The following is a 26,929-nucleotide window of genomic DNA, read 5'->3' as shown; positions in this document are numbered from 1 at the left end:
CCTTTGTGACTGTGATTCTTAGTATCCCAGGGACCTGCAAGCTTTAATCTTATTACTCCTTAAAAGATTTTTTTCTGAACTTCAGTTCAGATATACAAAGAAGTTAAAGCTTTGTTTGAAGTGCTCTCCAGTAGAGTATCCAAGGGTACTTGCCCTTTTCAGCTCCCAGTGAAGGTTTGTTCTTGTACCTTGTGTCTCCAGTTTCACTCATGTTACCCTCCTGAGTGCATCTAGGTTAAATTTAATATCTTCTGGTTTCTGCATGTGAACCACTCATTATTTAATTATTTTCTTAATATCACTCACTATGCATACATACTCTAGCAGCAACCCAATCTACATTGTGGATTAATTACTTGAAAACTAGGGGAAAACCAGGCTGATAACACAACCACAGTAAACAGATGACTACATAAAATAAACAAATCTGGGAAAATTCTTCCAGCAAGTTCAAAGGGAATCGACTAAAAGACAAGAGCTTCTTCAGGAGTTCTGGCAAAAGTCTGGCGTGTTTATGGTTAAAGAAAAGGCACATTTCAAACATGCAGTTCCTGTGATTTTGATCATTAATAAATAAAAGCTTGAAGGAATTTTTAAGCAGAGGGGAAATCAAAATAGTACAACACTTGATTTTAGTACTTGTTTGAACTTGTAAAGGGTGTTACCTGTTGCTAGCAAATAGTTCAATTTTCCGCAACTTCAAATTCTGCCAGTTTGAAAGTTCAAACCCTACTTAAAAGAAGAAAGGCCCCTCCTATTTCCAGGCAGCCTGGATTGCTTTCTCCCACCCTCATGTCAGAAAAATAATTTTTGAATTTTATGTTTGGGAGCAAAACATTTTCATTTTTAAAGAAGTACATTTTCATTTTTCAAGAAGTCAATCCTCATCTCCTTAGGATATATTTTTCAGGATGTCTTTACAATGGATTTAGCAAAGACATGAAACTATTGCTTGGAAACACGTTTAGAAACATTTAGAAATTTAGAAATTTTAATGCAGCTAGTACCCCAAAATTGAATAGTTACCACCCCAAATGCAGAGCTGGGCTGTCTCGAGCAACACAGTTCAGAGCTGCAGTTGAGCTCAGAACTCATTCCATAGTATCTGTGCACTGCAATGTCAGGCTTTCTTTTCTTTGATATACCCTTTAAATTACAGAGCAATCAAATTAATTATGTGGGAAATACAGATCATCTGTTATCTTTCTGCTCTAACTGCTTTACCCCAGATATCTGTAGTTAAAAAATTGCTATGAAAGATTGAGGGCTTCTTAAATTTTTGACTTAATTACGTGTTTTCAATATAATTCCAGGAAGCTTACTTCAAAATATTATGACAAGCTTTTATTGAATCTGTCACAGTTCACCATGTCATCATCTGCACTACAACCTAAACAGCTCAGGAAATTGCTCAATGGATTGTTCATTGCCCCGTGACAGATTTCTTGGAAGGAAAGATATAAAAAAAAATCTTCTACTTGAACAGACAGTTAATATTTAAAATAAAGTGCTGTACTGCCAAACATGACTTCACACAGATCATTCAAGCTTTCTGGCACTTCAACATCTAATAAGATCACCACAAAACCCCCAAACACTCAACTTCTCTGGAAACAGAGGGGTTGTACAAGACTCTCAAGAGCTGAGTGCTAGCCACCTGATATGAGCAATGCATCTGAATTTTTTAAAACCTTATTGCTACAAATTACATCTTTGGGAGTCTACAAGGTGAGATTACAGAAGTGGTAGCAGAGTCTGTAGTACAAGTTTTGTTCCTAAAGACTTCTAGCCACCTCTGCCATCAGAGTGTTAAAGCCACTCTTAATTACTAGAACACTCAAACTCATGTATGATTCCTATCTCAGATGCAACAGACACATTTACTAGAACAACTACATGAAGGGCATGATAGGGAACCCATAATTTGTTTCCCAACCTTCAGAGACGACTCTTTCCCAGGAATCTCTCTTGCATATTACAGAAGACAAAAGAGCACAGTGGCTTCAAAGGTCACCAGGCAGAAAAAAACCTGCTGTCACACCATATTCATATAGAAATTAAAAGCATTTCTCTGGAATGCGCTGAGCTTGATCCTGCAGCCTTTATCCAGACAAAACTTGCAGAGATATAGCACAGATAACACAGGAAAGATTTTGGGCGTGGCTGGGTAAGGCAGAGCTTCCAGCAAGTCACCTGCATGCATACCAGGCAGGGAGACAGACTGCACATTTCATGCTTTTTTGGTTCTGGTACTTTAGTTAATTTTGTGTTTGCAGACATGATTGCTGCAAATCAGCAATTTGTCAGCATTTGATATGGCCTGCAAGGCTGTGAAACTCAGTCTGCAGTTGATGGACTTGACTAAACAAACAGCAAAGTCTATCAGCTGATTAACTGCATGTGATAGCACTCATGGCACTAAGAGGTGTTTTGTTAATGGCCAGGGCTAGTACACACTTTTGGGAACTCTATGTTTAACAAAACCCCAAACAAACAATAAACACCAACACCACAGCACTAAACCACTGTTAAACCTACAGGATTCACTGCAAAAGCAATGCTAATTTTCAGAACAGTTACTCTCCCTAGTATCAGAAGGTATTAGTGAGTATAGTAAAAGTTATCTCTATTTAAAACACAAGAGCAAGGAATCTACCTCTGGTCAAATGCAAGAAGCCTGGAAAGTAGTTTTAAAATTGGAAACTATTTCCATAACAATTTTGCTGTTGAAATGCTTCAAACAAATGCAGCCACAAGAACAAGCTATTCCTCTCTTGATGAAATCTCATCTCATGCTTTCATATGCTTTCATACTCTGTGTAGCAGAAAGTCAATGCTTCCTGGGACCATCTTATCTTATTGTAAGAAGAAAGATGATTTACTGTACATATTCACCAAAACTTTACTTTTCACATTCTGTAGTCAAGGGCAGAAAATTTTATCTGAAGACTACATATAGAAGTCAGAGTCCCAAAAAACAGCTGCAAACACCATCAATTTCTATAAAGACCAGCATATCTAAAATGAAGGAATGAATAAAAATAGCACTTACACGCCACTTAGCACATTTATAGACTGTGTCCTCAGCCCATATCCAGTGTCTTTCAAATTGGAAATGATACCTAACACGTTGATATTGGAACCCTTTGATCCAAAGTCTTTTTCACTGTACATTATCATATGGGAGCTTGTGAAGTCCTGTTAAAACAAGGAGGAGCACCATAAGGAAAGTGCCACATGACATCTCAGAGCACTCAGGAAATGCCTGCTGTGTGTTCTTGGAACTTACACCAACAATTGGTCGCAGGGACTGCACCTCCTCATCGTAGCCACCCCAGTCTGCCCAATCCCGATACGCTCCTTCTTCCAGCAGGTACTGGTGGCCTTCAAACCCAGGCTTCTCGTAAGCAACCCAGCTGAACAACAACAACAATAGAGTCTGAACGTGAAAACAGACAAGTGCCACTCCATGTTTTCATGGAGCAGATATAGATATGTAATATTTATTCTTTTGCTGGGAATATTTTTAAATTTAACCCTGGTGCATACCTCAACCCAAAAATACAAAAACAAAATAAACAAGAACTGGATTTGTCCACTGCAACTTCCAGCCTATGGAGTTACTACTTCAGCTGGAGGATAAATACCACTTTTCCACACTTACACTCCTCCCAGTACTTTCATGGATCCCACTGATGTAAGTGGAAGTCTTGTCTTGTCTTCTGATTCCTTGTCATCAAGCATAAAGACCTCCGATTCTATTTCCACACGCTTTCCTTCAAAGAAAGGCTTCTCATAAACAATTACCTGGAGTAGAAATGAAGGAAAAGAAAAATTGCAGGGAGGATGATGAATTCTGACAACAGACAGTTTCTTTAGCATGGGCAAATAGATGGAGAATGCAAAATGATGAAACCAAGTAGTGGGATCTCTCTCTCCTCTACAAGAGGCCTTTCCACTAGAGATGCAATGTGAGGGCTTGAGCATTCATTACCCATCTGCATCATCTGGATTGCTGTTAATACTGTCATTTATGCATGTGAGGGATGCAGAAATGTAACAGAAGTTGTATTTTCATGGTGTGGTCACATAAAAAATGGCTACCCAGTAAAGCATCAGTATCCAATCAAAGCATACTTATCTACCCATGTGTAGTTCATGTGCTGTAAAACAGCTTTGGACAATCAACTTTTACCTTTGGCTCCCCACTGAATTCAACTTTGCGACCACCCTGTTAAAAGGAAGAAAAAAGAAGAAAAAATTAAGCTGTTCATGAATTAGAAACTTGTTGATGTCTCTACAAGTCATCAGTTCTTTGCAAAAAATCAGGACTAAGATGAAATATTCCTTAAAGAGTGCAAGTGAAAACAAATGGCAGATTAATGGCAAAGATGGATGAAATCAAATGTTGTAAATTCAAGAATTTTATAGACCAAAAATATCAGTTTTTTTTAAAGAGCAACATTTTTCTAAGTCTTGAAATCTAAACACCTTAATACATTATTTCTAACACATAAACATAGGTCATTTAACCTATAAGTAATAGCAGTAGTTTACCATTTTCAAGGGTCTCATGGACCTAATGTAGGCTTCCTTCTTCTCCCAGAATAATAAATTAGGATATTCACCAGGCTCCAACATTAAAGGGACTCCCTGGAAACCAGGTTCTTCATAAAGAAGCCATCTGGAAGCAGAGGGGTGGAGGGACGAAAGTAAGACATAAAACCCCCAGAACATTTCTGAACAGTAAAGAACAAGACAATATGCTTACTTTAGGAACAAGATCATTGTTCCCTTTAAAGGGAGATTCCAAGCTAATATAAACTGGCTCAAATTGGTATAGTTTCATTGCAGACACATGGCTCCAAGCAAGGTACTTCAGTTTCATTACTGTCTGTAGCAGAATGTTTGATACATGGTGTGCCCCGTATTCACACCACTCAGTAAACCCTTGGCTTGCGGCTGGTCACACATGGTACTTCCAAGGGCTCAGTACTGGGGTAAATTCTGTTTAATACCTTAATATTAATGATTTGGATGAGGGGGTTTGAGTGCTCTCTCAGCTGTTTTGCAGATGACAAGAAGCTGGGTGGGAGAAGTTGGGTGATCTGTTGAAGGGTAAGAAATCTTTACAGGGGGATCTGAATCAATGGGCCAAGGCCAATGGGATGAGGTTCAACATGGGAAAGTGCCAGGTCACAACATTCCCAAGCAGTGCTTCAGGACTGGGAAAGAGTGGCTGAAAAGCTGCTGGACAGAAAAAGACCTGGGGGTGCTGGTCAACAGCAGTTATACATGAGCCAGCTGTGCCCAGGTGGCCAAGAAGGCCAATGGCATCCTGGTCTGTGTCAGCAACAGTGTAGCCAGCAGGACCAGGACAGTGACTGTCCCCCTGTACTCAACATTGGTGAGGCCACACCTCAAATTCTGTGTCTCAGGATCAGTTTTGGGCTCCTCACTACACCAAGAACATTGAGGGGCTGGATCATGTCTGGAAGGGGACAATGGAGCTGGTGAAAGGTCTGGAGCACAAGTCTAATAAGAATGGCTGAAGGAGCTGGAGGTGCTCAGCCTGGAAAGAATGAGACTCTGGTGAGACCTCACTGCTCTTTACAACTGCCTTGAAGGGAGGCTGTAGCCAGGTAGTGACTAGACAAGTGGAAGTGGCCTCAAGCTGCACCTGTGGAGGTTTAGACTGGATATTAGGAAAAAATAATTCACTGAAAGAGTTTTCAATCATTCTAACAGGCTGCTCAGGGAAGTGATGGAGTCCCTGTAGGTATTCAAAAGATGTGCAGTAGTGGTGCTTAGGGACATGGTTTAGTGGTGGCCTTGGCAGAGTTGGGTTAATGGTGGTACTGGATGCTCTTACAAGGCCTTTTCCATCCTAAGGGATTCTATGACTAACTTCACTGCAAGAACTGACACACATGGAAGAACAAGGAGAGAGTACAGTCAGAAGATAAAGGTGCATTGACTCATTTTTGTTGGCAGCTTTCAACAAACAGCAATTAAGCATGAACACTGGGAAACTTTAAGATGATACAACCACACCCACATGGCAAGGTGACTCAGAATCAGAACCTCCCTCACCTGCCAACACAGTGAACCATGTCATGCTTGTAAACTAAAGGCAAAAAATCCCCTAACCCTGCAACATGCAAAAAAGCAGCAGCCATCTGCAGAATTTCTCATGGAAATGACTTCTTTCTACACTGGACTAATAAACAGATATCTGAGAAAGACAGTTGAAAAATAGTATTTTTCACTTCCTGGGGAAAATAAAGAAAAAAAAGTCTGCTTTCCTTCAGGGATACAAATGCAAGAGATATTAAAGCAGCAAGAGCTCACGTAGATTTAGTAAAACAATGCTGTTACACTAATGCAAAATAAAGACAACTCAGATGTGCACAGGCTCTGCCTTCTTCCAAAAAAACCCTGTAATTTTACAGATAGCTTTTAAGTGAGACAGAAATAAAATGGAGACATAGATGAAGTGAATTAACAATTAACCTGCAAATAACATATCTGATTTCCTTACTCTTGCAAGACATGTAATTTGGATTGAGTTTGCTGTTCACCAGAAATAACTTCCTGTCAGAGAACCAACTACTTGGACATCTTCAAATTTGCCCACATACCAAAATGCTTCATTTTTTTCCACAAATCAAGGTGTAAATATTTACTCAGATAAAATACCCTTTGCCTAACAACAAAAATGTCTGTATATCATTTGTTAGATTTGAAACATCTTTGCTTTACATATTTCTATAAAAAGTGATATGTTAACACCTGCCTTCAGCTGGGCAGCTTTTGATAGTTAGACTATTTGCAGCAAGGCAGGTGCTATCAGTGCCCAAACATAACAGCTAACAACCAAGGTCTGTAAGAAGTTCTGCAGGATGACTGGAAGTGGCTCCAGTCTCACTTTTTCGGAAAGAAGCTTCTTTCTCTCTTCTGCATACTTTTCCCAGTACTACTTCGAAGCATGTTTTCCATAACAATTTACTAGTTTGTTTATTAAGCCACAAAAACTAATACTGGTACAGCACCTGGATTGCTCCTTAGAGGTCTCCTTTCTCATAAAAGCTTGCTTAGTTCACAATATTACTCTCCTAACTCAGATGGCCAGATATTTTCAGGTGACATAACATCTTTGTATTGCACATCACCATAAAAAAACCAGATCAAAATGCACTGTGAAATACAACAAGGTCACATATGGACTCTCTAAAGCACTAAGTTTATAACGGAAGGACTTTAAAAAATTTTCTTCTTTGGAGGACTTCAAGTTTAGTAGAAAGAAAGTGGGAAATGTGGTCTTATTATAACAATCCATTCCCCACCCTCACTTATGTTAAGTTTGGCTGAATGAGAAAAAGCAGAAGAGGCAAACTCATTCCTTGGCTACAAATACACAAGGGTTATTCAGTATTTACTACACACAAGCAGAAGAAAATCTAGCTCTAACAAAGCATTCTAGGTCAGACTGCACAAGAGTGAAGCATTACAGTGATGTACTAACTCTACTGTCAACAAATAGACTGCCAAAATATAGGACTAGAATAAATATAGCCTGCTCACGAGTCTGACAGGTGTAACCAATGGTTTAAACCAAATTCCTGTCATCACACTCCACATTCATACAGAGCTGCATACTTACATGCCCCAATGCACTTTAATAGAACAAGTCTTCTGAGTGGTTCCAAACACCCCTGTTTCTTCAGTGTCATCAAAAAAGGAAGTCACGATTCCTAACCCTTCAGGCTCTGTATACAAATCAATTCGGCAAACCCTGTAATCCTGAAAAATGAAGATTGCCATAATCACTTGATCTGTGCTGGGAGTTCTATAATTACTGTGCATAACTAAATCAGTTTTGAAACACCTGTTTATTTTAAATTGTTTCCCCCCTTGTCAATTGCTACTGCTATTAGATGCCTATAATAAAAGTATAGCTAAGCCAGTTTGCCTGTCTCTGTTTGAAGCAAGACAGTCAATCTCTAATCAGCATTTACATTGTTTACTTTCTGCCATCTAGGCAGGAATGCATCTTCTTTCATCATTTAACATCTCCTCTAGCAAATTAAATCCTAAGATAATAACAAACAAGCCATCCTTGAAGAGAACTGCAACTTAAACAAGAATTGTAGTTACAAACAATATACCTCCTTTTCCCTTTCCTACTCAAACTACTTTATAGCTTGTGCTTGTTTTGGTAACCTGCAATTGCAACTACTTAATGGCAGGTTAAAAGTGCACAGAAAAGATGTTCCATCATGTGTGAAACTCACTGGTAAGTTTGCCCATATCAGGCAAACCAAAGTTTGGTGTTTCACACTGAAGTCTGTATTGAGTGCAAATTTGGTTTGTATTTGAAAAAAAGGTAAAAGCCCTATTTTGAAAATACCAAATTATTGGTGGTTTTCTGGGATGCTTTTCCTGACACTGACCAGACTACAAAGCATATGCTGAATGCAGCATTTTGGTGGCTATTCTAATAAAGCCCACCAAGTTCTGCTCCTACCCTGTCCTTCCTCTTGATGTTACCACAAGCCCCACTGCACAAAAGCCCCCACATGCATTTTCTGATTAAACAGGAAATTCAACATAGAATATTGCTTCATGCACTTGTAGCTCTTGTTACACTTGTGTCCTAATAGACCAATCTCACTCTCTATCAGTATAAAACATCATTATACTTTAAGATCTATAAAAAAAATTTTGACTTATATTACTTGCCTTAACAACATGTTTTATTGAACCAATCACTGCAGGCTTTTGAGATGTGCAGTCACTTTGCTCTTCAGAAGCACCTGCACCCCAAATATCTGTGAGTTCCAACTCTCCTTCTTCCAATGGAATAGAGGGGCCTTCAAAATTTGGTTTTTCATAGAGTATCCAGCTTAAAATAAAATTTTAAAAATCTAATTTTTCATGGTGCTTTATCAAGTGTGATTTGCAAAAATCATGATCCCACAAATTGTTTCATACACAGTACTGTTTCCAAACCCTTGCCATTTCTCCAATACATCTTATTCACCTGATGGCTGATTCAAGCCATTTTCAGTCTCTATGATACCTTTAAAAACAATGATAAAAACAAAAATGTCTACTGTTAAATTATACTTTCACAAAAAACTCCTCCACCTTATAAAACTGATAATTTGGGACAGCAAGGACTACTGTATCTGAATACTAGACTTCATATGAGATACTAATCAGAACCAATTTGTACATCAGAGAAGACAATGACACTGCAGACTGCTGCATCGTGTATTAACAGACAAGTTGCTTGGATCCTGTGAACAACAGCCTGGAGTTCCACAGGAGCTGGGGTAGATGTTCCAGAGGATGACAAGACTGCTCAGAAGACAAGGACAATTTCATTTTTAATGGCAGAACAGAATAAATAACTAAATAAGAACTTTATCCATCTGCAAATACAAATCCTTCGCTCAGGCTCTCAATGGAAAGAGGAAAAACCTCAGACCCAGTCCCTCTAGACCATGCTAGAAAAGACAACCTGGTTTACAGAGATCAAAAGGTTTTTGTTCCAGCTTTCTGAAGCTAAACAGCAATCAGTTTGCTTCCCAGTACCTCCTACTGTGGCTAGCCCTTGTGTCTGCACCTCACTATCAGATAATTACTTTTGAGAACCTGCTATTTGACTGCATTATAGCCTGGCCACAGCATAACTTGCTGTGCTAGCCACACTGCTAATGGCCCCTCTGTTGATGCTATGAAGAAAGCAGGAGATGAACTTGCTTTGAATTACTCTTAGGCAATACAGCTTTTAGAGCAAAATCCCTCCTTTTGTCAGAGAAACAGTCAATTAATTATCTCTACAGTACCATCCTATTCCTTTAGTCAGGAAACAATTATGTAAGACCTAGCTTAAAACTTATTTGCCAGCCTTTTAGCCCAATCCAAATACTATACCAGAATCCCTAATGACCAGAGGAATTGAAGGGCATGAACAGAATCTGTCATTTCATCCCACACCTATGCCTGGTGACATCTCACACCCTGCCAGATGCTAATACTCACTGAATTAGTCAGTGAAATAGGTTTTCCAGCTCAGAACTTCCTGCTGCAGAGGTAAAAATGCCCTATTTCTTGCTCACAGTTCTACATTGTTACAAGCCAGGCTTACTGTGAATCACATGCCAGTTCTGCTTCAAAACATTCTTGGACAGAGTAAAAATCTTTGCATAAAAAGTAAAAATTGATGTCTTACCATCCTCTGATGACTTTAACTAAAATTGTTGGTGACAGAACCCAAGAACTGCAATCTGGAACATCATGGAAAACTTCAATGCCAGCTTTCTGACAGTCTGAGTCACAGTATATCACCAGCTGTGTTAAAAAAAATCCAACAAAACAGAAAAACAGACCAGTAACGTATAGTTCTATCTTCCTAAGCTTTAAATATAGAAAGGAACACTAAAACTATTTAAATTGATCTTACCTTGCCAGGTCTGGGATTGATTTTACTTTGTCCATTTCTTGGAAGTGTCTAATAGATAGTGAGAAGAGAAAAAAAAAAATCACAAAAAAAACCCCACAAAGTCAAAAGCATTTTCAATAAAGATACTCAGCTATAGAAAAAGGGCTAATAGAACAAAATAAAAAATACTCTGAATAGTAAAAGATGGTAACCTTTCAACTATACCTACTTACCACTTCAATCTCTACTTTGCCTTGCAGAGCACCATCTTGTCACAAATGCATAAATTTATACACTTTTTAAAAACTCTGAGTTATCATCTCACTGAAGTTGACTAACCTTAGATCTGAAATGCTTTAAAATCATCCTGATAATTTTCCTACATAGCCCAGGACTTCAATACCAAGAGACTGCTTTAAAAACTGCCACTGATGAAGTACATGCTGTACAATAATAAAGATGAGTTGAAATGTCTAGAAATGTCAAGCCATAAAGCATAGTGTATTTTTAAGAAATATATGAAAATACTGAGGATGCATGATGGTACATACATGTATGAGCTAACCTGCATAATCAATTTTGTAACAAGTTTCCTCAAAGAACATGAGACTGAGCACTAAGTGATAAACTAAAAATATTCAGAACAACTAAAACACATGGAGGTATACAAAATCTAAAACAATGCTGAAGTCAGCAGTAAATTGTATGATATAGAATACATGGGAAAGTTGTGGTTGCATCACGTCACCTTCAAACCAATAAAGCAAGCACTGAAATTATGTGTTTGGTTTCCTAGCAAGGATAGGAGTGTTCATTCTGGGACAGGGTCCTGCTCTTCTAGGAATGATTCACACAAACAAAAAGACAAAAACAGATCCTGCCCCTAAATAGGCAACCAGCAACACATGCAAAGAATTAAAGAGAACATGGTAGTTAATATGCAGAGCAGGCAGTGGTCCCAAGGCACTTCTTAACCACCACCAGGTTTTTGTAGGCATCATCAAGACATGTTGAAGCACGACTTGGTTTTTAGCCTGCGCTTCAATTCCAGTTAAAACTTGTTCTGTGTTTTGAGGAATGCCAAAGTCATTGTTTTGGGCTGCCCTTACCGCTTCCTTCACATTACCCACTAGCCATTGCATCACCATTTTCTTAGTCAGTGGAAGATGCACAGCAGGTACACCTCACAGAAACATTTCTGATTCCTAACTTGAGCAAAACATTTCAGTCAGCAGCAGTGCCACAGAAATCCAGAAACCCTTTGAGCAAAACATTTCAGTCAGCAACAGTGCCCCAGAAATCCAGAAACCCTTTGAAGCCTAAAGGGTTAGGTATGAAGCCTAAAGTCTTAGGTATGTACACACTCCACTGCTGTATCAGACCTCCACAGTCTACTGCAAAATTGAAACCCACTCAAGAAAAACAGTTTAAGCAGCAAAAAACAAACTAAGACAATGCTAGGCACTTAGCTTTAAATTCAAGTTTTTAAATCCAAACAGGACCAACAGAATAAGAAAGCCTCTTTAACTGGTAATATAAATCTACTCTGCTGTAAATAATCCCCTTAATTTTCCTCTCCACTCTAATTTAAAAAACTTCCCCATAAGGGAAGAATCTACATTCTCAGAACTGCAAGCTACTATGGATGGTTGCCTCCTGCAAGGTGACAAAGAAAGGAGCTAATTCTACTACCTCACTCCTTTTAGCAGAACTGCTATAGCAGACAACCATTAGCTTTGGAAAGTATTTATCAAACTTCTTACATGCTGCTTCAATTCCACAGGTCCCATTCATGGGGCTGTATTAAACTTTAGAAAACATATCTCTTCCCATGGTTTTTAGATCTCCTGATTATAGTTCTCTTCTCTGGTCACAATAAGGGCTTACATTAACAGAAATAGCAAATACTACAGGACATTGGTTCATCATTTTAAAAACAGAAATTACAAATATATTCCATATTAAAGTTGCTCTGAGGGGAAAACATAGGTCTATCTTCAGTCATGAAGAACAGATGCTTGTAATCAGACCAAAGGACAGCTCTGCACTGTAGTAGCACTTTCAACAATCACTACTATCCAGTTATAACAATATTATTAAAGAATATATATATTTTTCTGCCAATGGGAATGCAATAGAGAGGTAAAAAAAAAATTGCTCTGTTACTTATTTAACTGTACAATGGCTAAATGTTTTGTTGGAAGAGAAGAAAGATTACTTCAACAGAAGCTTTCTGAAGTTCATAGAAAGAATTCTACTAATTTGCAATAAAAAATTAAAGTTAGCATAAGATTTGTTTCAATATAACACAAATTCAAGTACAAAGACATATTCAAAAAATGCTTTCCATTCATATTTGCAAAAAGTCTCATTTTCCTTTTCAGATAAAACTAGTACCATACCTAAGTTCACCTCTATGCATTTATAATCTATATATATCCCAAAGAGGGGAAACAAAACAAGGTATGCACATTGTCTATCCAAAACATAAAAGCTGGATAACTTTTCAGGCAGCTTTTTAAAAGCACAATACTTACATCCACATCTAATAAACCAGGGGGGACATTTGATTCGTATCTGCTCGTTCCTAACCAGCTCGAAAAACTTTTCTCAGGATTGCCATAGTTGGGCATTTGTAAACTTAGTTCTTTTTTGGCACTATCTGCTTGCAGGTACTTCTCCACAAAACTTGGAAACTTCACATCTGAAAGAGACTGAATTGCAAAACCAAAATTAACAGTCATTCAGCAGGTCAGCAAACATTGTTCCACTTCCTGAATGATCTTTATTACCTCAGATTTTTGAGGCATGATGAATGGCCCAGAAACATCCTGTTGTAAAGGAGGCATCCCCAAGGAGTCAGTTGCAAAAGCTGCTGTGTTACTTACTGAAGCGACAGAAGAGCCAAAAAACTTTTCTTTAGAAGACAGCAAGCTTGAGAAGAGGGAGCTTTTTTCAAGCCGTGATCTCTTAATTTCACCATCTGTACAGTCAATGTTCTCTTTTCCATTTATTTCCTGAGCAAAGGCAGGTTCCTCTCTACATGACTGCAGAGCTTTGAATATGATACTTTGCTCTGCTGATGCACGCTTGGGCCTGACTTTGGCTATTGTTTCCAGGCTTTGCATTTTAATTTGTTGTGCTGGTAACAGATCCTGTGTTTTTTCCCTCCTCAGTCCCAAACCAAAAGTAAATACACTGGGATCAAATACTTTCTCCAAGTTGTCTTCATGAATGGGAGGCATTGCAAAGTGGGGTGCTGGAGACTTGGGAAGCTTTGACCTCTTCTTTTTCTGGGGTAAACAAACTGAGCTGTCCAAGTTTTTTATTGTTTCAGCAAACTTCTTCATGTCAGATGGGGAATCAAAAATGCTGTCATCTTCAGCAGATCCATTACAGGTTTCCCCTGGGCTCTTTTGTGTGTTGTTGTTGTGCTCTGATTCCAACACACTGTCTTGATTGCTGTCATCATACTGCAGTGCTGCAAAGTTCAAATCTCCTGGCTTTACCTTTTTATTTCCATTTTCCATCTTAAATTCTGATCTGGACACCTGAGATGGTAGAGGATATTTATCTTCATTGCACGGTGATAAAGCCTCTGTGTTTGGTAGCACTTTTTCTTCATTTCTATGGAATTCTGAGCTTGTGCAATTTCTTTGGTAGAAAGGATCTTGAGCATTTTCAGTTTTTACAGGTGAGTGCAAAGGCAGTTTAAAAGGTGAACTTTCTTTCTTTGCTGTGGTTAATTCTGATTCTGGTTGCTTCAGAGAGATACTACCAGCATCACTTTTGCTGCTTTGGTTAAAAAGGGATATGGCAGCTTTTACTTTAAGTTCTGTTGTCTTCCCAATATCCTCATAAGAGGTAAAGATTTCTCCATTTTTGCCTTTAAACTCTGCAGTGCTTTCTTTCTCCAGTGTCCCATTCTCAAATAACTTCTGGCGACTGCTTTGCTTATTTAATGTTTTATCAGGCTGTTCGTTTTCTTTAGGTTGTTTTCCAAATTTCAGCTTTGCTCTGCCAACAAATGTGCTTGGTACAGCATTATTTTTTGAAGCAGGGATGTCAGTAGGTCTCTGGCTCTGGCTAGCACATTTGTTTTCAAACAAGGAAATTTTGTTGGCAATGTTGCTGTTAGTTTTATTAACTGGTTTTTCAAGAGTGTCCGGCTCACTTTCTAAACTGTCTTGATTTGTAGGTGTTTTAAAATTCAGCTCTATGTTCTTCGGTTTGGCTGGACTACAGGAGGCAAAGTGACACAGAGTGACATCTTTAATTAATCTTGAACAGGCTTGTAGCAATTTTCAAAACAATAAAAAGTAGAATTATAAACCACAGACTTAATTCAAATTTTGATATCTCAAAAGGAATCAACTAAAAGAGGAGTAACTATATGGATTAAAAAAATTAAGACACTAAATAAGGAGTATGTATTTCAAACATGTACTTAGTTCTTTCAGGTTAGTAAAACAAACACAGCAACTTACAGCATCTGCAATTGAGGCAGAGAATTCAACTACTTATGACTGACAGACATTAACACTTAGTACTGAATAGGCAGAATAAATTATAAACATGCAATTCCCTACAGAGTTTAGAAAACAAATCCCAATTCATTAAGGTGATAATGAGCTGGTTAACATTTACATATTCTCTCCAATGAGTTTTGAAGACATCTGACCAGATTCTTTGCAGCTTTTACACCTACACTGCAGAAGCAACCTCAAATTGAGTGAAAACTCTTCCACTCTCATGAGTGCTTGCAGAAATTGTTAGGTGTCCCCAAGCATTGCAGCACCACCCTGGCTAAGCGAACACAACATGTGAGGACTCCTCCACTTCCTTCATGTAAACTTAGCTAACAATTTAAATTGTGTAAACTAAGCCTAATAATTTTACAAGAATTGAATTTGGAAACACAAATCTTTTCTGTCAGAGTAGACAGAGAGGCATGTACAAGTACATGCACACAGTACTCCTGTGCTACAGGAGAAGGCTCAGCTGAGTGTTTCAAGCTCTTTTCTCTGAATACCTACAACTAGAAAAAATTATTTGTCCGTGTAACTTGCTGCTACATACTGTACAGTATGCACAGCTGTGAAGATGCAAGGCAGATGGCTTCAAAATTAATCAGTCAGATCTAAGGAGTGTCAAGGAGCCCATCACTTCCAAGACAGTCCTGTTCTCCAAAGAGGAACCTGGGGACACAGCAGTAGGAGGACAGGTAGCAACTGCCCTACATGAAAACTGACAAAGGTGGGAGATGAAAAGAAAATAGCTTGCAGCAATCTCCAGGGTCCCAAATGCTCTACCAATCAATGGATGATTCTGGCATTTAAGTGCTTTCTTCTTCTTTTACCTACACAAACTGTGCTCACTAAGTTCTCAGGCAGCTGCTCAGCCCAAGAAAGAGGTGTGAGATATAGGAACAACCCAAAATATGAGATCCATTCCCCTCTGCCTCAAGTGTTCCATCCCAAGTAAGAAATTAAAGCCTTTTAATGCAAGACTCTCCATTGTACAAGCTTTATTTCTTGGGAATACCATGAGGAACAAACTTACTGAAATAACAGGAAGATTCAAAAATAGTTATCTACAAATCTATACAGGGAGCAACTGTTAAAATCATAAATCATAGACTATTAAGAGGCTGCAATGGATCTTAAAAGATCATCTAACCTCTACTCCCCTACATGGGCAGGGACACCTCCCACTAGACCAGGTTGCTCAAAGCCTTTTCCAACCTGGCTTTGAACACTGCCAGGGTTGGGGCATCCTCAAGCTCCCCAGGCAACCTTCTGTAGTGTCTCACCACCCTCACAGTAAAAAGATTCTTCCTAATATCCAGCATAAATTTCCTGTCTCTCAGTTTGTACCCAGTACTCCCTGTGCTATCACTACAGTTCCTGGCAAAGAGCATTTTTTCAGCTTCCCTGTAGACCCCCACCTTCAGATACTGGAAGGTTTTTATGAGGTTTCTGTGCAACCTTCTCTTCCCTGTGAAGCCCCAGCTCTTTCAGCCTGTCTCCATAGGGAAGGTGTTTTAGTCCTCTTATCAACCTTGTGCCCTGCTCTGGATTTGCTCCAACAGTTTCATGTCCTTCTTGTCATTGTGTCATTTCAGAGAAAACCTCCCAACCCTGCTCCCTCTAACTACCAGCCTACTCAAGCTAGTTCAGAATTTTATGAAGAAATATGAGAAATGCATGATCAATAAAAGAGGAAATAACAAACTTAAAATCCACTGGCCATACTTCAGATAGGTGCTAATAAAACACACTTGGAAAATTTAAGGAAAAACAGAAACCAAAATGTTCCTGAAAGAGGGAAGGTATGAAGGGAACTATCATAGAGATTAAATATATTGAGGCACTATTTTTCATTTGAACTACAACTGGTTTTTCCTAAACTTTTAAAAGTTAAATTATTCTATGACTTTTCTCTTTGGAAAATGACTATGTGTTGCAAGGGACCTCTGAAGATCAGCTAGCCTAACTTCCTACTCAAAACAGGGATAGCTTCAAAGTTAGATCAAGTTATTGAAAGCTTTGCCTGACCAAGTTTTGAATAACTTCAAGGGTCAAGATCTCACAACCTTCCTCATGAAGCACTTCAGCAGGGCAGCCACTGTTGCTGTGAATTATTTTTGCCTTATATCCCATTAAAACTTCACTGCTACAACTTGCAGCTGTGGCTGCTGTCCCTTAACATCTCAGGGACAAATCTGGCTCTGCCTTCTCTATAGGTAGTGAGAGATGACAGAGGTCTATCTGCGTCCTTCTCTTCTCTCAGCTGAAGAAACCAAGCTGGTTCAGCTTCTCCTCATACAAGCTTTGCTCCAGAGCTGTCACCTTCTTTAATGGCTCACTGCTGGACTCATTCCAATTTGGGAACATCTCTCTTACACCAGAAGAGAGTTGGAGGGAGGAAGAGCTGCAACTCAACAGTGACCCAGATGTAGACCCATGAGCACCAAGACCTGCTGGCTATGCTCCTGCCTATGGAGCCTTCACCTGATACAATGATGCACTACTGACACGTACTGAATTTCCTCCTCACCAGGATCTTTCATATCCTTTCTGATCAGAAGATAAATGTACTTATCCTTTTCTTTTACCTGTATTTTCAAGAGGTAACACTAATGGCCCAGTTATCTTAACAAATTCATTTCCATACCACCCTTTGTCAGCCTGCCACTTGCACTACTACATGCATTTATTTCAACATAACACGTATCTTCCCCATAAAAATCTGTCTCTCTGTATGCCCTGACACAAGCAAGTTTAATGGCTAACAGTGATACTTATCAGCCACATCTAAAACCTCTTTTAAATGAAAAGCTCACCCCTCAAAGGTATAGTTTCAAGCTTTGCAAATTTATGCAGAAACAATCACTTCAACACTTTGTATTTTGTATTCTGCAGTACTTCTGCACAGCAGCAGCAGCCAAACAGCTGAGACCAAAGAGCATGAGAAAGCTCAGCCCTGCAGCTCCACTCACTACAGCTGGCCTCTTCTAATCTTTTCATTACACCTTTTTCCACACTACAAAATATAGGTTCTAAATACAGCCAAAATATGCACTTTATTGCAAGAACTGGGTCTCCAAACATGTTTAAAAGGAAATGTTGTTTGAATGTCCTTTAAGCCTTCCATCTTGTATGGGGAAAAAACAGCACAAACACTTTCTTACAAAGAGTCCAGTGTGGCTCATTCCTACTGCTCTGCAACGCCAGGAACAAGCAGGCACAAGAGAAATACCAATGTCCTTCTCTGTGGTTACACCTTGCAGCTAAACTGTGGAAGCAAGCAGTAAAACCTCTCCCAACAGTCAAAAATGGAAGGTGAGTCACCCATCAAGCTTGCAAGTGGTGCCAAAAAAACACTGATGCCAAAATATCAGATTGAGATAAGCAAAGAAAAATGGCATGTGAAAAGAGAAGAATAATTCAACAAGTGGGCTTAAATGTAAAGCAACTACAAAACCATGCCTGAACATAAAATATGACAACTGAAGCCAAGTTTTCCGCTAAGCACATCAAAGTGACTGCTGCCTGAGGTTTTATTTGCCAATTAAGATTTACCATCAACCTCATTTTAGTCTCAAATCTGACAGGTTTCCCTTCCAAAAGCTAGAAGCAAAGTATCCTGTGACTTTCAAGTTGTCCAATACACAGACATAAATGGAGAAAAGAGGGAAAATGCTATCTTTATTTACAGGAAGCCTGCATTTCTGGAGGTGACTAGAGAAACTAACCTGTTTTGAAATTGCTTCCAAAAGAAACCTGATTCCCAGAACTGGCACAATGTCATTAGTAAGAGATATCATGCATTTTTAAGGGAGAACTACTTGTATTATATAAAATCCATCTTACAAGAGGCCCAGGAATCTCTAAGTAAATGGGTATTTTTCCACCAGAAAGGAATTAATGTGAACTATTAAAAAAAACTTTTTGACCTTTGAAAATGAAAAATTTATCTGTTCACACTGATAACTAGAGAATAAAAACACACCATCTTCTAGTAATGGCACCATCTTTCCCCTTCCCATTTTACAGCACCTAAATCCCCATCCAGGTTTATAGTTCATATGTTCTAATGAATGACTCTAAATAATACCAGATAACCAGAGCATGTAACTCTGGCTAAAGAAATGGTGTGGTGCTGTGCTATGACAGCTATCAGACACATCAGAAACCTTGCAGGCAACACGGCAGTCCCCACCCAAGGCTAAAGTTCCTATAGCAGCAGATAAAGCCAAGACACAGTGTCACACACCCCACAAAAAGGGATGAAATAGAACAGGTTGTTTATTGTTAAAATTCGGTGTTTCAGACAGGACACTTGTCTGTTACTTATGAGTACAGTAAAAGATAATTCACTGTACAGCAAGCCCAGGAGATACACAGAAAAAAAACAATATGAAAGCTACCTTTCCTTTGAAGCTGTGAAGATACAAACTCAAGAGTTTAAGATTTGTGATCTATACTGCCAGATGGCAAGGCATCACCCAGTACAAAAATGCCACAGTTTAACTTTCAGTACTAGGCTTTTCCAACTTAAGTTACAAATTAAGGACTCAGATGTAGAGTATTACAAATTGTGCAAAGGAAATTGCTCCTGTGCTCCTCAGATGTGGGAAGCATAATTGCAAACAGACGTGTCTCTTAAACCATCATGCTGAACCTCCACATCCCTCTAACACAAGGACAATTATCAACACTCAGTGTACCTCAGGTGGCCCTACAGGATTCAGAGTGCCCCCACACCTACAACTGAACATGTCAGAACGAGGAGGGCAACAGCACACAGCCCACAGCCGTGGCAACCAAACAACAGAAATGAATAATGCAAACAAATCATTGCCTGTGGATGAGAATGCAACAGTATCCCAGTAATCAATCACTGGTCTCATACTAGTGCTAACAGTGAACTTTATAAATACAGCTGCTTCTTTATAATCCTAAGGAAAGCTCTGACCACCTGTTTGACAGAGACAGCTTCTTCAAGTGTAAAATCAAAAACTGAAAACTGATATTGCATCATTCTGCAAATATCTGATGTTATTCACATGCATCAAAATTTAAGTGATTCACCCTGCACATACTTAAGAAAGCAGCTGTATGTATTCAAAACTTTGGAATGTGATCTATCATATCATTTGAACAATCAAGTTCTACATTGCATATTACATTTTTTCATAAAATAATAGCAGAACTTAGGCTGTTTCACAGAAAACTTGAATCCATTTCTTATTCAAAAGATTTTCACATACAAAATCTTCAACCACATTCTGATTTGGTGAGAGAAAAATGAATTAAGGTCAATGACAGATGAATTAATCTGATCCACAACGATGATGACTGAGCAGTTTTTATATATGTTAAATTATTCCATATAGTGGAATTGACAAACACATTCCCTATCAATTTAAAAAATGAAAAACTCAATTATTTTTCTAATACATGTAGACTAGAGTGCTTGTTAAGGGCTAGCTTTAGTTATGGTAACTTAATTTTTTAAGGGTAGTTCTTAACTGAAAACAATTTAGACAGATAACAGATACACAGCTAGTGTTTCCATAGAATCCTAAACACAGATACAAGCAAAATTACAGCTACAAGGGCAAGGTAAACTGGTTTGTTACTTACAGGCTAATCTTTGTCATGACTGTTCTGGAAGAATCCAAACTCTTCAGCTTCGAGGTGTCTAAATCAGAATTTGTCTGTTTCTCAGCTGACAGACACAGGTCTCCATTTTTAATTCCATCAGTATGCAAGAAAGCTCTTCCATCTGAACCATTACCATTCTTTACTGCCTTGGTATCGTTTCTGCCTTCAGCAAACACCAGGTCTTCTGTCTTAGCAGCCAAAGAAGCTTTGGGAGACTCCAAACTGTCTTCCCCAAAAGCCACAGGTATAGCTCCCTTCTCCACTGAAGTTCTTTTTGTCACTGGGTTAGTCTCTGGCGATGCTAAAGGTTGCCTTTTTGAAGAGTAATCTTTCACCTGACCCTTCAAACCAGTAGGGGAAATGGGTACAGTATCCGACTGATTCTTTTTATATGATCTTCTCCTTGCAGAGCTTGTGTTTGAGATCTGCTGCTTGCCCTTGTCAGCTTCAGCTTTAGATGCCCCTTTGTGAGCAGATCCAACTTTTAGGTCCTGATTGCTACCTGAGGAAGAGGAATTTCTTTCAGGAGTCTGTTGAAGAGACCTCATTTTCCGTTCAGAGTTTATTATCTTGTCTGAAAACACCTCAGAATGGGCATCATCCTCAAAACCAGATTCTTCCCTTGCAGTATTCTCAGACTGGTTTCTCTCTCCATTTGGAATGTCGCCAGATGATTGAGACTTTCTCCGTTTTCCAGATCTTTTACTAGCAGATTTTTTATCCATTGTGTCCAAATCACTGCAATTTTCTTCCGATTTAAGAGTCACGGGTTCATTAAGGAGCTCCTCTGTTTTTCTTAGATAGATATCAACAGTTAACACTCTAGCAGAATATGCGTGCTCACTCGCTGCAGATTCCAACTCGTATGGCAAATCCTTTGGTTTTGCATGCCCGGGCTCCTCAGACACCCACGTGTTCACAAGCTGCTTGTGACTTAAGATACTCTTTTCTAACTCTTCACTAGACAGATTTCTCAAGCTCTGTATGAAATCTGGAGTTGTGGAATTATTTATATCTGTGACAGATTCTTTCTCCAGCCCCAGCGTTTCCACATTCAGGCTGCTCTCACAGAAGGAGTTTTTAATGGTTTCGCTGCTGCCGCTCCAATCTGCTGACCACTCGCTGTCAGAAGAGACTCCCCTACTGCTCCATTCTGAAATCGTATCGTGGTACAGAGGTCTCACTTCCCCACTGAAATTATATTCCTGTGCCTCAGGAAGGGCACTGACGTTTCTCACTTGTTTCTCTACTTGAGGAGCTTCGTGTCCTTCTCTGAAGTGCCTACAGTAGACTGCCTGCGCCCCGTGAGGAGAACCTGACCTCTCACCCTTGTGACGTGAAGTGTGTTCTAGTGAACTTTTGACATTTTTCCTCTTCCCCGTACCAAACAAATTTCCAAGTCTTTCCAAAACGGGTTTCTTTTTATTCTCTTCTCTGGAACAATCTGGAAGGTGTGAGGTGGACTACAAAAACAAACAAACAAACAGTTGGTTAATGTCAAAATTGTTTCTATAATACATTTTTTTTGTTCTACGACTACCTCTAAATTAAAAGGACAATACATTTTTTTGTTCTACGACTACCTCTAAATTAAAAGGACACAGTGAATGGAAACAAAACAGTTTACTGAACAATTCTAGCTCTCAAGAAAAGAACAACAAAACCCTTGAAAAACAATTAGGACTCCTCGATGCTTCTGTACGTTTTTGCCTGCATTTGTTTGCAAGTGTGCTCATCTTACTTTATAATGGCAGCTTTATATATCCCAAATCTCAAAATTTTGCACAATTAGTTAACGTCACCCAAAATGTTACAGAAAAGCATCTTGGTGCCTGCAAGACTGGGGTCAAACTTCACAGTCAAAATTTTCCTTAGAAAAACGAGAGTGGGGAGTTTAACTTTCTCTCCAGACTGGCTGAGTCAGTTTTCACACTTGTGCCGGTAGAGAATCGTTTCAAAGGTATAAGTTGTCTTACATTTCTCATTAATGAAATTCAGTAAATATTTGGGTTGTGTTTTGGGCTAAAATTCCCAGAAGTATAAAAGCCACTGCATCACTCAGTGAGCATTAATGGGTCAAACACTGCCCTGGATTACTCTTGGCGAAGTTCTGCCTTACAACTTCTAATTAACATGGTAAACAGGAAACACGCAACAGCATCGCCGAGTACACATGCATATTTGCATTTTAATACATTAGCCCTTTTTACATGCCGGTACGATGAATACTTGTTTTGAGACGTCTATTTCAAAACACCGCGAGTACTTTCTACCCCGGCGCACCAGACCTCTCGAGGAGAGCGGGTTCCCTCGGCAGCACGGACCCTGCTCCGACAGTTTCCAGCTTGTTTCTGCTGCAGACACCCAGCTCCCCTGCCACTGTCAGTGCCCGGCGTCCCCCAGCGCTCAGGGCGGGCCGGAGTTGAAGACCCTGCGCCCCCCGATCCCTTCCCCGCAGGTGCGGCTGCAGAGAACCAGCCCAGCACCACCGCGCCGCAGGAGTCACGGCCCCCGCTCCGCGCGTCACCAGGAGGGTGAAGCCGCCCGAAGCTGCCGCTGTCCTCCCCCATCCCAAAACGGGATAAGCAGGAGAAAGGTGCCGTGGCGGGCTTTACCCACCGCCAGCCGCACCGCATCCTCGCCTCACCTCCCCAGCCCGCCGAGCGCCCGACACTCACCGCTCGGCTCGGCGGCCCTTGCACGAAACAGCCCCACGCACGCCGCCGCTACCCGTGGAGCGGCTGTCCCGGCGCCGGCCGTCTGTGCGCTCCGCCCCGGCCCGCCCCCGCAGCCCGCCCCGAGCCACCGCCCCGCCGCGGGCAGCGGCTCTACCTGGCCTGGCCTGGCCGCCCCTCCCGGCCGCTGAGGGAGGGGCGGCGGCAGCGCCGGACCGGCCCCCAGCGAGGGCCGCGGGGCAGCGGGAAGCGCGGGCGCCCCCGGCCACGGGTGAGGGCGTCGAGGGGGCGGCGGGGCGCGAGTGGGCGCCGCGCCCCGTAGGTGCCTCAGCAGCCCGCGCTGCGGCTGCCGCCGCCTTGTTATTGAGGGCAAAACGCCGCCGCGGGCAAAACCGACGCCCTTTGATGTTGAGGGAAAAGCACTGAGGGTTGGAGGAGGGCGGTTCGCGCCGCCGCCGCCCCGGCGAGCTGCAGTGCGGGCTGCCCGGCGTGAGCCGGCGCCCGGGCCGGGAGAGGGGCGGCGCAGGGCAGGGGCACCGGCTCGTCCCCGCCCGGCACGATGGCTGCGGCGCAGCGGAACGTGTGGAGCGGCCGTGACCCGGCCGACCCCCGATGCCGGCCGCTCGGAGGTGCCGGGAGCAGGCGTGGCTTTCCCCCAACCCCGGGAAGCGTGCGCGGGCCGGCCCCGCCCGGCCGCCGGGGCCCCCGTGAGACATGTGGGTTCAAAACCCTGCGGGGAGATGAACCCGCACCTTCCACCTCGCACGGCGGGCGTGGCTGGTTGCCGTCTGTGCCGCCCGACTATGCCTGCCCTGCCTGGCCGCCCCGGGCACGTCGCCCCCGGCCGGGGACACGGCTGCCGGCGGCCAGGGCTGCCCCGCCTGCCCCCCGCCGCGCTCGGGCCGGCGTGAGAATGACTCCGCGGCCGAATGGTGCCGGCGCTCTCCCCGGGCGCTCAATTAGTATTTAATGTTTAATGAATGCTCAACAAGTCCTCTTCTAATTAACGCTTAATGACTTCTATGAAGTGGAACAGCTTCAACAGGAAGGACCACGCAAGTCTCACTTCGGAGCGTCTGAGGGCCCAGCGCGGAGGCGGGGGAGACACCAGGTCAGCCCGCCTGCAGCTGGCCGGGGTGCCCGGCCTGTGGTGTGTCTGCCCCCTTGGCTATTGAAGAAAATAAAGACCTTTTTTGTGGAGTCACTTCCTCCTCCAGCTGGAAAAGTGTTAAGTTAGTTATTTTTTCTTAATCAACAGCCTACACAGTCACACAGTCTTGTCTCAGGGGAGCCACATAGAACCTATTTAACGCCAGTGAACGTGCAGCAGCCAGGCTTGCCCAAGCAAATGAAAAATACCAAAAAATGTAAAAAACACAGAGCCTAAATTGGGGAAAAGGTGGAGTTGACTTATACTGCAACCTAACAGAAATCCATGAAACCCTTGTCTTTGCTTACATCTGTTGACCAATGTCACTCTTTGAACTGATAAGCAGCTGTAGCACCGAGCAAGACCTGTGTCCTCACACAGTGATCTTCCACCTCTGGCCTTCAAATAGGCAAGTCTATGGTTATTACCTTAAGCTCAAGTTTTTGTATTGTTTGGGTTTTAGGTTTTATTAGACAGTGAAATAATCTGCAAATGAGAAAGTTAATGCCTGTCTTTTTCCACTCCCTTTGAGGACTTTTTTCAACCAGTAGAACCAAAACAATTAAGAGCAATATTAAGGGCTGCATTAAGTTCATACAGCTCAGACGGGTGAAGTGCTTTAGTGATAACAAAACCAACTATAAATTTCCCTATCAGATCATAAGTAATGCAGCCCAATTATTAATTTCTTATTCTATGTATGTATTGCCAGTACTAACTAATTACAGGGAAAGGAAAAGATGACAATAATGAACATTGCCAGCTAAAATAAGCAAAAATACAAAATTTTCACACTTAAGGTAATAAGGAAAGATACTGATTTCTCCCATAATTCATAATACCTACAAGTGTGAGGAGGAGGACTATATTGTTCATGCTAAAAACTGTTGGGACACCAAAAAAGGGGAAATTTAACTTTATTTTGGTGTCAACTATCATATTAACAATTGATGAAAATAGCTGTCAGTCTTCTAAAGTAGTTGGGACTATATTATCAACCTGACCATCATTATTACATTTGCTGTCAAATTTTTAGTTTGCAAGATTACACCTAGAAAAATTAGTTACTTGAACTGACGATCTGGATTTCTCTCTTCCCAGCCACTGATTTTCATAAAGTCCATGGGAACTTAATTATCATTGAGACGTCTCCCCCTTTCAAATGTAGTTTAAACTACAACCAACAAGTTCAAAAGGTGTTGAATGGAAGTGATGAGGGACAGCCAGCCAGTCCAGTCACATAAGCCTTGTTTCCTCAGGGAACAAGGCTAAAGATTTCTCCTTGATCTTGAAATAGCTGCCCTCTGTAAACTGTTTTGAAGTAATTTCTTCATACAAAGTACCTTAATTATATACAGCTCTTTCAAAACACATAAAAGACCAGGTACTTGCCCTGAAGAGCTTGTATTTTAAGTCAGATAAATGTAGGTGAGCCAGTATTGCCAGTGCAAGAGGGCACAGAGACCAAGCATCCCAAGGGACTCCGAGTGGGACCCAGCCTGCCAGAGCACAGCATGAGAATGCTTGACTTGAGAGCACTGCATGGAAGTGTTTGATTTCAGAAGGCAAGAAATACCCTTGCTCTGCAGATCAGGCTTCTTCAATGTGCTTATGCTCAAGCATTCTTGTTCTTAAAACATTAACTGCTTGAGAAATACCTGATCAAAGGCATTGGCAACTGAAAAATCTACAGGACCTGCCTATCCATTCCTTGGACAGTGTGGAGGAAGCTATTTCAAGCACTCTGCATGAACCTTGAAAGCTGTGTTCTAATCTGAAAGCAAAATGCTGCTGCCTTCTTAACCAAGAAATGTAAATGTTGTTTGTATTTATATTCATACCTGTTTATGCTAGCATTAAATATTTCCTCTGTTTTCGGCTGGGGTTTTTTTCTCATTAGTTAATGTAAGTTGCCACAGCCAAACCCCTAATTTAACAGTGCAATTAAACATGTGCTTTGCTGGTCTCCAGTGAAAAGAGAGCATAAGCTACTATGATCTGTTGAATCAAAACTGCAGGATGTGTCTTGAGGGATCAGTTGGATGTTATTTTCTTAGATGAGTTCATCTGAGTCAGCTGAACATAAATGAAAACACTTCTTAGAGCACACATTAGAGAAAAAAGCAGTATTTTTACTAGTCATTAGCAACTTTGTGGTAACTAATAGATGGTAATATCTACTGTAGACAGTTCTTTAATTTAAACATTTATTTTCCAGCATATGTTCATCTTCAGAGGGGAAAAAAGCAACAAACCATCTAGTGAAGAATAAATTTAAGCTTTATCATTAATTAGAAGGTCATAAATGACTGGATTTCAAGTAACATGAAAACTTCTGAGACCCTTCTATCCTCAACAATTCTAATAGTGTAGGACCCTTGGAAATTCATGCTGGAAAGCCAGTAATATCAAATATCTTTAAATCACACTATTGTAATTCATCCAGCCTTGAGAAACAGAAAGCCTGGAAGTTCTAGCAGTC

General features: G+C 40.8%; 1 protein-coding gene across 2 annotated transcripts in view; it reads right to left on the bottom strand.

Annotated features, from left to right (window-relative positions):
* Positions 1-26,929, bottom strand: part of CRYBG1 (crystallin beta-gamma domain containing 1) — a 95,733-nt gene that overhangs the window by 19,832 nt on the left and 48,972 nt on the right. The window contains exons 3-14 of one of the 2 annotated variants that reach the window (XM_059468906.1): positions 20,602-22,085; positions 13,243-14,689; positions 12,988-13,164; positions 10,472-10,519; positions 10,241-10,359; positions 8,743-8,905; positions 7,664-7,803; positions 4,558-4,684; positions 4,196-4,231; positions 3,665-3,807; positions 3,290-3,416; positions 3,053-3,198 (exon numbers count right to left, since the gene is read on the bottom strand). In XM_059468906.1, the coding sequence (XP_059324889.1) occupies positions 3,053-3,198; positions 3,290-3,416; positions 3,665-3,807; positions 4,196-4,231; positions 4,558-4,684; positions 7,664-7,803; positions 8,743-8,905; positions 10,241-10,359; positions 10,472-10,519; positions 12,988-13,164; positions 13,243-14,689; positions 20,602-22,085 (4,157 nt within the window). The remainder of the gene's footprint in view (positions 1-3,052; positions 3,199-3,289; positions 3,417-3,664; positions 3,808-4,195; positions 4,232-4,557; positions 4,685-7,663; positions 7,804-8,742; positions 8,906-10,240; positions 10,360-10,471; positions 10,520-12,987; positions 13,165-13,242; positions 14,690-20,601; positions 22,086-26,929) is intronic. The other variant, XM_059468907.1, reaches the window with a different exon arrangement.

This window comes from Ammospiza nelsoni, chromosome 3 (assembly GCF_027579445.1).
Source record: "Ammospiza nelsoni isolate bAmmNel1 chromosome 3, bAmmNel1.pri, whole genome shotgun sequence".
NCBI lineage: Eukaryota > Metazoa > Chordata > Aves > Passeriformes > Passerellidae > Ammospiza > Ammospiza nelsoni.
Note: the sequence above shows the minus strand (reverse complement) of the source record. Positions and strands in the feature narration are given on the sequence as shown.